The sequence below is a fragment of the Macrosteles quadrilineatus genome, unplaced genomic scaffold (assembly GCF_028750875.1).
Source record: "Macrosteles quadrilineatus isolate MER2022 unplaced genomic scaffold, UCM_ALF_1.0 Scaffold_4__1_contigs__length_99947679, whole genome shotgun sequence".
Lineage (NCBI taxonomy): Eukaryota > Metazoa > Arthropoda > Insecta > Hemiptera > Cicadellidae > Macrosteles > Macrosteles quadrilineatus.
Genome location: NW_026542597.1, coordinates 48003664 through 48015765, shown reverse-complemented (window position 1 = coordinate 48015765; position 12102 = coordinate 48003664). Strand labels below are relative to the sequence as shown.

The window sequence follows — 12102 nt, the reverse complement described above, 5'->3', positions numbered from 1 at the left end:
TGGCCGGGCTGAGGGGTCATTGACCTGTACAGTTAACGGGCCCGTAGCTTGGTTTTCTTTGAGGTACAAATTATATTAATGGAGGTACAAAATAGTACGAAATAGGTACTAAATGATGGTATACATATTAGGATCAAATTCGAAAATGGCCGGGCCAGCATGTCACTGGCCCGGAATCCTAAATTAATTAGTTATCCGGTACCGAGTGGGGTACTAATTTTTTGTTTGTTGGTACTAAATAGTACGAAATAGGTACTAAATATTAGCATAATTCTTATGTACTAATTCCGTCATGGCCGGGCCAGTGACATGGACGTTCATAAAACAGAGTATACAGTGTCAGTATCCAATTTTTCTTAAAGCAATTGAGTATTCACAAATATATTTGGATAAAAAAAAGGTTGATCATCATAGAACTAGAGGTCTACTACTTTAGTTTCTTAAGTTGTCTTGGTTGCTCGTGCTATGAAATCTTAGTATATTTTGTATTTTCATAGTGGATCCTATCTTGCTTTGAGTTTAAAGACAACAGTTTTCCATATAAAAAGTGGCACTGTAAATATTAAACTTTTAAACACGCATTACTTGTGTAACAATGAGTAAACCTCAGGCCTACTTGAAGGCTTACCCACAGCCAGTTGCTTTTGCCAGTATCTTAGCACTCGCTTACAATACAACTTGGATCTTAAACCCAATTAACTAACTATACAGTTAAACCAAAACACACAAAGATTAATAACAACCAAAATGTAGAGTAGTCTGAAACAGTGTTGATAATTTAGTAGCAACAGAAACTCCAATTTTGAAAACATATAACACATAAGGTTGTCTTACCTGGAACCAAGGCCAAAGGATTTCATCTCCACCTCCTCCCACGTACCATCACCTCCAAAACTGGTACATCACACTACGGTCCCTCACAAAACTGAACCCCTGATCAAGCAACAATTCCAGCCTCATGCAATACAATTGACAAAAACTTCCTCACTACAATTTGACCCCTCCTATTATACTAGTAAAAGGTAAAAGTAACAACATATTTTCAAAAATACTTCTATTTATTACAACTCAAATAATTAAAGATTAGGTGTAGAATCATAACAATTTTTGTTTTTCCAGGCGGCAACAGTCGACAGGAATATATTCTCCTGGTCTCAATCTGATGTTAAGTCCAAATTGGTTTCCGTCAGTGTAGCTAAGAAGAAAAAGAGTAAATATTTGGATAAGGTGTCGCAACTTTCCGTTCCCATTTACGTGGCCGTAGATATGGAGAAGAATTTGACCCATACCACTGTAAGTGGAAGTGCTATGCAGCTGGACCCTAGTTTAGACCTGGAACTCCTGGATAACGGTGTTTCAATCCACAGAATTGACACTCCCCCCAAAGGATTGATTAGGATCCGTTTTCTCTTCCCTGCGACTAATGAATCATTAAGAGTGAGTACTTTTCTAGAATTATCATGGATACTTATTTGTAATGTGTAAATGAATTTGACAGTTTGGGTAAAATAAGTGTGGTTTTTTAATAGTAAAATAGTGTATTTTATCACAAGTACAGAAACTGGCATTTTCCAGTGGGTGTTCAATTAATGTGTGTGAGGCAAAGCTGAACACTAGAATACCAAATTTCATGTGCGAGGTAAAGCCAAGCATGTAAGACATTGGACGGGAATGATGGAGCAAGTGCAAGAAAATAATTTTTAGAATAAGTTATGAATGACACTTTTCATCACAACACAGATGTTATATGTTACAGACATACAGAATAACAGATCTCAGTAAGATTAAAACTTAAAACTATTATATTTCTCAGTTAAATTTTTAAATATAGGAAAAATAAAAAAAAAACGGTTTATAGCAAACATTTACAACAACGTAAAAGTTATTAAGGTTATGTGTTTATTGTGCAGTAAACAAGCTTTACATGTCTATTTCTGTTTGCATTTAGATTTTAAAACAGTAAAAACCGCTGACTTAAGCTATAAAACAAATGCTGAAACAACCACAGTGCGTAGTGGACAGATTGAGAACTGATTGAGAATGAGGGAAATCAGATTGTTTTTCCCTTGTTCTAAATCATATTATTTTTGTCAATTCAATTCAATTCAAATATCTTTATTCGTTTTTATGTACATTGTACAATAAATAGTGTCAAAATAATTACAATAAATAGTGTCAAAATAGTTCAACAGGATAAAAAACAGCAAAACATGAGGAATGGTTATAAAAACAACAAATACATTTTACAAATCTAGTAAGATAATTTCAACTATCATAGTGACTGAGGGAGGTGAAAAAAATCGTCAAAAGAATAAATTGCTAAATTTATTAAAAACTCTTTCAATATTTTTCTAAATTTGTTTGGATTTGTTTCTTTTTTAATATTTTTTGGAATAAATTTAGAAAATCTATTACCTGTATAAGATGGTTTCTTTTCAAAAAATTTAGTCCTGTGTGGTTGTACATTTTCGTTCTTATTTCTTAAATTATAGGAATGGGATTTTTCTTTTGGTTCCGAATATACTAACTTCTTGTTTTTAGCGAATTTCCCATATAGGGAATAAGCTATTACCGTAGTACTCATGGTAAGACCTGGACGCGGGACCGATTTTTTTTTTCGTTTTGAGGTCCCTAGAGGCCAAAAACACCATCCGTTCAAATTCATATATATATATATATATATTTATATATATATATATATATATATATGTGTCCGTCAGCACGATAACTCGAGCAAAAATGATCCGATTTTGATGAAATTTGGTACAAACGTGTAAACCTACGTTTATTCGAACGAGTTCGCGATCCAGCATGATCGGACCATGGGAACGGGTGTTTACGGGGGGTTTTATGGGGTAAAAATAGGTTTTTCCCATTTTTGACCCAAAAAACATAAAATTTAGCAATTTATTTCCAAACCATTTTGTAGAGCTTAAAAATCCAAATAATTTAGTATATTGAAGCGTTGTTATGCGCCTAATGGTTACAGAGAAAATTCCAAAAAATTTTAAATTTAAAATTCCCATGTTATTCTTATGGAGAATAAGTAAACTGTTGTAGTTTGCTTGTTTATGAACATATTTTGATCAAATTTGGAAAATGTTTTTATTTCTTACTAACTATTAACATTTTACAAAAAACACCTTTTTACCCTCCCTGTTGCAGCAAACCTAAGTACTTGTTAAACTAATTCTATTTAAATCAGGAATAAATAAATCCAATCTGTCAAATGGAAATTCGCTTAGTCTGCAGGTTTGCTGCGGCGGGGGTATTTTGCAATTGTTATTGATTCATATATATACTGCCCGTAAACAGTAAAGATTTATAAGTCCTTAAAATGCTCTTTAGCTGACTCATCACGCTGCAGCTTAAGCATGATTCTAACCGCTCTTTTTTGCTCCTTTAAAATGCTATCTAGATTACATATTTTTGTTGAGCCGTAGAGTGCTATGCCAAACGAGATATGTGAATGCACATGTGCAAAATATATATTTTTTAAAGTTTTTAAATCACAGTACAAAGACATACTTGATAAAGCATGAATTCCGGAATTAATTTTACTTAAAATTTTGTTGACATGTTTATCCCAATTCAAGTGCTGATCTAGTGTTAAACCCAAAAAAATTGGTACTAATTTCTTCATCAATATTTTGTAAGTTATAGCTTATTGTTGTTGGCTCCTTCTGTCTATTTTGTTTTGTCTTAAAATTTATAAATTTAGTTTTTTGTAAATTCATCATCAAGTTATGGTTATTAAGAAAATTTCCAATAGGTACTTTCCAATTCTACATAAGCAAACATCTATGTTTGCTCTATTGAGTTGGATGATATTACCAAATTCGAGTCATCAGCATACAGACATAGTGTTGAATTTTTATTATATATTAAAGAATCTTTCATTCCACATAGATAGCACAAAAAAGCAGGGGCCCTAATACTGAGCCTTGTGGCACTCTGAAAACTATTGGCTTATAAGTTGAGCATGATTTAATAATTATATTGTAATTTGTCAAGTGAGTTATTTCTACGTATTGAGATCTTTCAGCGAGATATGACCTAAACCAATTAAGATTTCGTTTTGCTACTCCTAGTCTTTGAAGTTTTTCAAGTAGAGTAAAATGCCTAACACTGTCGAATGCCATAGATAGGTCCATAAAAATACCAGTTGTACATTTTCCCTTATCAACCGACTCAATTACAGTTTCAATAAAAGAGTACCTGGGGACCAAGCTTTGCTCGGGGAAAACTATTAGTTTACTCTGAAAAGTATTGCACAGACATTAATCCACTCCCAATCTCCACACTGCTCACCTTCACTACTTACTTCACCACTCCCTATGTCATGGACCTGTTTTCCTCCCTTCTCGTACCATTTTAGGATTGTAGATACCTTAATGTAATTCCCATAAACAGTTCCCAGACTCCAGACTGCTCACCTTTACTACTTCCTTCACCACTTCCTACGTCGCGGACCTGTTTCTCTCCCCTCCAACGGCATTTTAGGATTGCAGATACCCTAATCTAATCGTCATTAACAGTTCCAACACTCCGGGCTGCTTGCCTCTACTACTTCATTCACCTCTTCCTACGTTGCAGACCTGTTTACCTCCATTCCCATAGCATTTTTGGATTGTAGATACCTTAATCTAATCTTCATAAACATTTCCCGCACTCCGGACTGCTCACCTTTACTACTTCCTTCACCACTTCCTATGTCGCAGACCTCTTTCCATCCCTTCCCATAGGATTTTAGGATTGTAGATTCCTTAATCTAATCGGCATAAACAGTTTCCACACTCCAGACTGCTCGCCTTTACTACTTCCTTAACCACTTCCTACGTCGCGGACCTGATTTCCTCCGTTCCCATAGCATTTTAGGATTGTAGATAACTTGATCTAATCGTTATTAACAGTTCCCACACTCCGGACTGCTCACCTTTACTACTTCCTTCACCACTTCCTACGTCGTAAACCTGTTTCCATCCCTTCCCATAAGATTTTAGGATTGCAGATGCCTTAATCTAATCGTCATAAACAGTTTCCACACTCCGGACTGCTCACCTTTACTACTTCCTTCACCACTTCCTACGTCGTGAACCTGTTTCCATCCCTTCCCATAGGATTTTAGGATTGCAGATGCCTTAATCTAATCGTCATAAACAGTTTCCACACTCCAGACTGCTCGCCTTTACTACTTCTTTCACCACTTCCTACGTCGCGGACCTGTTTCCCTCCATTCCCATAGCATTTTAGGATTGTAGATTCATTTCTAATCGTCATAAACAGTTTCCACACTCCAGACTGCTCGCCATTACTACTTCTTTCACCACTTCCTACGTCGCGGACCTGTTTCCCTCCATTCCCATAGCATTTTAGGATTGTAGATTCCTTAATCTAATCGTCATAAACAGTTTTCACACTCCAGACTGATCGCCTTTACTACTTCCTTCACTACTTCCTACGTTGCGGACCTGATTCCCTCCCTTCCCATAGAATTTTAGGATTGTTAGATAACTTGATCTAATCGTTATTAACAATTCCCTCACTCCGGACTGCTCACCCTTACTATTTCCTTCACCACTCCCTATGTCGTAAATAAATGCCACAGACGATTCCCACACTCTACACTGCTATCCGTACAACTTCCTTCCCCATTTCCTACGCCATGGGCCTGTTTTCCTCCCTTCCTATTACATTTTAGGATTGCAGATACCTTAATTTAATCGTCATAAACAGTTCCCACACTCCAGACTGCTCGCCTTTACTACTTCCTTCACCACTTCCTATGTCATGGACCTGTTTTCCTCCCTTTCCATAGCTTTTAAGAATTGCAGATACCGTAATCTAATCGTCATAAACAGATCCCACACTCCACACTGCTACCCTTGACTATAGAATCGAGTAATCTTCAGTATAATCTTTGCTCAATAGTAACAACTGATGTTTTTCCTTTTGTACTGTATTTTGTTTTGCTAGTATACTGTGGATAGACAAATTATTACAAGTCTTTTGTTTACCTCTTCCTTGTTATTTAATTCAGCCAACATGGTTACCTAGCAACCCATAAGACTAGTGTTAAAAAAATGTGATTTTCAGTTTCATTTTTCTACGTAATTAGATTTTTGTTGGCAGTTCTAACGGCAGTAAACTCGTTTTTAGGCCAGAAATAAACTATATACAACATTTGAAGAAAATCGTCGGAGCCGTTTTCGAGATCTTGGTGCAAGCATACATACATACATACATACATACATACATACAAGCAAACTTTGCTCGTATTAGAGTATAGGATACTGCAGCACTCCCAACCGATCTACCATTCCGAAATCCATGCTGATTATCATCTAAACGATTAAATTGTTCTAAAAATTTGGACAATTGAATGTATACTGCTTTTTCATATATCTTAGAGATAGCAGGGAGCACAGATATTGGTCGGTAGTTAGATACATTTGTCAAGTTATTTTTCTTATGTAAAGGTATTATTTTAGCTTGTTTTAATTTCCTAGGAAAAATTCCAGACACAAACACAACAATATTATAACAATATTAGTTATAAAAAAATAGTCTTTATGGAGAGATCAAAACCATTGTTATTTGCTCTGTTTATGTTCTTATGGATCCATTCCCATCTTATTTGTTATTGGTGAAATAGAAATACTAAATTATGGCGGCTAGGAAACTCATCTTTTCTTTTCCTACAATGAAAATGTTTTAGGTGCTTGTGACAGAAAACTACCGCCCCGACTATGCGATGATGACAAATGAAAGGGGATCACATGTGTTGAACTCGTCCAATCCCGTGTACCCTTTAAAGCACCGATTAGTGGATGCCAGCATGTTTTTATACATGGGAATATTGCCTGGGTCAGGAGTAAGTTCAAAATCTTCAAAAATTATTTTATAATTACACATTGATGATTTTTTTTTTTTAATCAAACTTTATTCATTCTTTTATTAACATTTCTACCTAACACTGATTTCTAACAGAGGCAAACTATTATATATTTGCTTCCTACAAGTATTACATACATTACAGTCATTAAGTTAATTACCTATTAAAGTAATGTTTCCTCATACATTGGGGTTTTAATAGATGAGCGTGTCAAAATAATTAGCTGATTTCAGTCAGTAACAATCTCATTATCTCCATCTCCTTCAATGTATCTTATTCTTCACTCACCCTTGTCCTAATTAGAGCTGCCGGTTGTATTGGTGTCATAGTAAATCAACTAAACAACCCGAAAGTTGAATTCAAAAGGTTTTAATCTCCTAGACCTAGATGATTTCAAAAGATTTGCAAATGCACTAACAGTGTCATAGATATTATAATTTCCAGGTGCCAATCAATCAGAGTGTACACTATACATTTGAGGTGACATTAACCTTGTGTCAGCTGTGGATTGAGAGCCAGTGGAGCACCATAGGATGTGGAGTGAGTTTCTGCATTCAATTGTTTTATTAACAATCATAATTCATAATTTATTTATTGATTTTTCCTTCAAAGGGTACAAAAAATAAATCACATTTTCCAATTAAAAATATAAAGGTTGGTAAATTTGTTTCACTAATAGCTAACTAAGTAAATTAATATTATTTAAATAACATTGAAGATCAATACTAGGTGTACATAAACTCATTGTTAGTTTTGAATTTTCCAATTCCAAGATAAAGCCGTGTTTACACCAATGTTGACAACCAAAAGTTGACCACCAAAATTTGACAACCAAAAGTTTACAACCAAATGTTTACAACTAAAAGTTGACAACTAAATGTTGCTCCTCACTAATTTAGATAAACTAGTGGAAAACTTGTTGTCAAAGAATAGGCGCGAAATGATCAGTACAGTTACACAGTAGTGTCAAGGATATGGTTCAAGGATGTCGTCGGAAGAAGAAGACACAATCATTCCTAAAAAGAAAATAATGTGCACTTTAGTTACCTACATTATTGAATCAGCAATCTGACACATATATGATGTGCAGAATTCTCCCAGATATCTCCCATTAGCTTGTCAACAACCATTATCATGGATAAGTGATTCGAGTAATAATGATATTTAATAGGTATTTAGTAACTATGTAGCTATGATATTTATTAGGTAAAATTACAAAAGTTGCATTAACTTTGGAATCGTAACTTTTACAGCAATCAGGCTGCATCAATAGTGGAGGGGGCTGCACTAAATAGGACATGAATGTGATATTTTTACGGAGACATTTTAGTGTAAATTCAATCAGGTAAATAGAAATTCGCTTAGTCTGCAGGTTTGCTGCGGTGGGTTTATTTTGTTTTTTCATGGGGTTTTATGGGAAAATGACTTAAGTTACAATAACTTTTGAACCGTAATTTTACAGGAATGGGAGTTATACTATTTTGTTCAGAAATTAAAGGGTGGCTACAACATACTAAATCTTATAATTAAAAGTCATTTCGGCCATTTCCGAAAAAATCAAATTTTCCGTCTTTTACAGAAAAATCACCATTAAAAATCAAAATTAAAAAAAAAATCAAAAATACCTAGAGATATTATGGATTAGTACCCACATAAAAATTTTAATCAAAATCAGACCACAGGCGTGGTCTGTAGCTCTGTACACATCCAGATGTTGTTAGGCCTAATAAAGATCTTTAAATAGAAATATAGCTAACATTTACCCTACCTATTATAACTAGGTGGCGTTTGCAGAGGCATCCACAAAATTGAGCGGAGTCATCAGGGGTTCATACTATATTGTTTTTGTCATACCGCAGTAAAAACAGTCGTTTTTAATGCATGCGTTGCGGGTCTAAAGTAGCATTTTTACTCTTTAGGGAGTAAAGATCGTTTTTAGCCTCTATGGAGTAAAAATCAGTTGTTGACAACTCAGTTGTAAATTTCTATTGTAAACGATTGCATGTATCAAAATATGTATCGATTTGTGCTTAGTAATCATTTTAACCTACAGTCTACAGTCTCTTCCCATAGCATTTTAGCATTGCAGATACATTAATCCATTCCCACACTCAACACTGCTCACCTTTACTACTTCCTTCATCACCCCCTACGTCGTGGACCTGTTTCCCTCTCTTCCCATAGCATTTTAGGATTGCAGATACATTAATGTAATTGCCAAAGGCAGTTCCCACACTCTGCACTGCAAGCCTTACTACTTCCTTCACCATTTCCTACGCCATAGACCTGTTTCCTTCCCTTCTCGTAGCATTTAAGTATTATAATTGACTATATATTGGTATATTGACTATATAATGGTATTAGATACATTTATCTAACTGCCCAAACGGTTCCCCCACTCTCCACTGCCAGTCTTTAAAACTTCCTTCACCACTTCCTACGTCGTAGGGCCTGTTTCCTTCTCTTCTCTTAGCATTTTAGGATTGAAGATACATTAATCTAACTGCCACAGACGGTTCTCACATTATGCTCATACTTTACTACTTCCTAAGCTACTTCCTACATCGTGGACCTGTTTTCATCACTTTCCATAGCATTTTAGTATTTTAGATACGTTAATATAATTGCCACAAAAATTGCCCACACTTCACACCGCTAGCCTTTACTACTTCTTTCACCATTTTCTATGTCGTGGGCATGCTTCCATCCCTTCTCATAGCATTTCAGCATTGCAGATAAGTTAATCTAACTGCTACAAAGGGTTCCCAGTTCCCACACTCCACACTGCTCACCTTACTACTTCCTCCACCTCTTCTTACATCACGGGCCTGTTTCTCTCTATTCCCATAGAATTTTAAGATTGTAGATACCTTAATCTAATCGTCATAAACAGTTCCCACAATCAGAAAAGCTCGCCTTGACTACTTCCTTCACCACTTCCTACGTCTCGGACCTGTTTCCCTCCCTACCCTTAGCATTATTGGATTGCAAATACCTTAATCTATTGGTTATAAACATATCCCACTCTCTGAACAACCTTTCCTTTACTACTTCCTTCGCAACTTCCTACGTCACCGACCTGATTCCCTCCCTTTCCATAGCATTTTAGGATTGCATATACCTTAATCTAATCGGCATAAACAGTTCCCTCACTCCGGACAGCTCACATTTACTGCTTCCTTCACCACCTCCTACGTCACGGACCTGTTTCCCTCACTTTCCATAGCATTTTAGGATTGCAGATACCTTAATCTAATCGTCATAAACAGTTCCCAAACTCCGGACAACTCGCCTTTACTACTTCCTTCACCACTTCCTACGTCACGACCCGTTTCCCTCCCTTTCCATAACATTTTAGGATTACAGATACCTTAAACTAATAACCATTAACAGTTGCCACACTCCGAAAAACTCGCCTTTACTACTTCCTTCGTCACTTCCTACGTCACAGACCTGTTTACCTCCCTTCCCATAACATTTTAGGTTTGTTGATACATTTATCTAATCGTCATAAACAGTTTCCACACTCCGGACAGCTCGCCTTGACTACTTCCCCCGCCACTTCATACGTCGCGGACCTGTTTTCCTCCCTTCCCATAGCATTTTAGGTTTGTAGATACCTTAATCTATTGGTCATAAACAGATCCAACACTCCAGACAACTCGCCTTTACTACTTCATTCACCACTTCCTTCGTCACGGACCTGTTTTCCTCCCTTCCCATAGCATTTTAGGTTTGTAGATACCTTAATCTAATCGTCATAAACAGTTTCCACACTCCGGACAGCTTGCCTTGACTACTTCCTTCACCACTTCCTATGTCGCAGACCCCTTTTCCTCCCTTCCCATAGCATTTTAGGTTTGAAATACCTTAATCTAATGGTCATAAACAGATTCCATACCCCGAACAGCTCGCCTTTACTACTTCCTTCACCAATTCCTACGTCTCGGACCCCTTTCCCTCCATTTCCATAGAATTTTAGGAATGCCTTTAATATTACCTTTATCTAATCGTCATAAACAGTTTCCACACTCCGGACAGCTTACCTTGACTACTTCCTTCACCACTTCATACGTCACGGACCTGTTTTCCTCCCTTCCCATAGCATTTTAGGTTTGTAGATACCTTAAGCTATTGGTCATACACAGATCCAACAATCCAGACAACTCGCCTTTACTACTTCCTTCACCACTTCCTACGTCACGGACCTGTTTTCTCCCTTCTCATAGCATTTTAAGTTTGTTGATACCTTAACCTAATCGTCATAAACAGTTTCCACACTCCGGACAGCTCGCCTTGACTACTTCATTTATCACTTTCTACGTCGCGGACCTGTTTTCCATCCTTCCCATAGCATTTTAGGATTGCAAATACCTTAATCTAATCGCCTTAAACAGTTTACACACTCCGGACAGCTCGCCTTGACTACTTCATTCATCACTTCCTACGTCGCGGACCTGTTTTCACCCTTCCCATAGCATTTTAGGATTGCAGGTAGGCCTACCTTAATCTAATCGTCATAAACAGTTTTCACACCCTGGACAGCTCGCCTTGACTACTTCATTCATCACTTCCTACGTCGCGGACCTGTTTTCCACCCTTCCCATAGCATTTTAGGATTGCAAATACCTTTATCTAAGGGTCATAAACAGATTCCATATCCCGAACAGCTCGCCTTTACTACTTCCTTCACCACTTCCTACGTCGCGAACCTGTTTCCTTACCTTCTAATAGCATTTTAGGATTGCAGATACCTTAATATAATCGTCTTAACAGTCCACACTCCCTACAGCTCGCCTTGACTATTTCCTTCACCAATTCCTACGTCGCGGACCCCTTTTCCTCCCTTCCAATAGAATTTTAGGAATGCCTTTAATATTACCTTTATCTAATTGTTATAAACAGTCCCCACACTCTGGACAGCTCGCCTTGACTACTTCCTTTACCACTTCCTACGTCGCGGACCAGTTTTCCTCCCTTCCTATAAAATTTTAGGAATGCAGATACCTAAATCTAATCGTCATAAACAGTTTCCACACTCCAGACTGCTCTCCTTTACTACTTCCTTCACCACTTCCTACGTCACGGACCTCAAGCTAGTGTCGTCATTTGATTATATTTATGATCCATACCGTTTCTGTTCTAATATCTGTGGATTAATGCTATCAGCTATTTCTTTTCTACTGCTTTCAAAAGTCAACAGCTGA

The 12102-nt window shown here is 36.7% G+C and overlaps 1 protein-coding gene across 1 annotated transcript in view; it reads left to right on the top strand.

The window, feature by feature from the left end:
- LOC128993344 (polycystic kidney disease protein 1-like 2) overlaps window positions 1-12102 on the top strand; it is an 88399-nt gene that overhangs the window by 36026 nt on the left and 40271 nt on the right. Inside the window, exons 14-16 of the mRNA XM_054417184.1 lie at window positions 1120-1437; window positions 6719-6874; window positions 7340-7435. Of these exons, the coding sequence (XP_054273159.1) occupies window positions 1120-1437; window positions 6719-6874; window positions 7340-7435 (570 nt within the window). The remainder of the gene's footprint in view (window positions 1-1119; window positions 1438-6718; window positions 6875-7339; window positions 7436-12102) is intronic.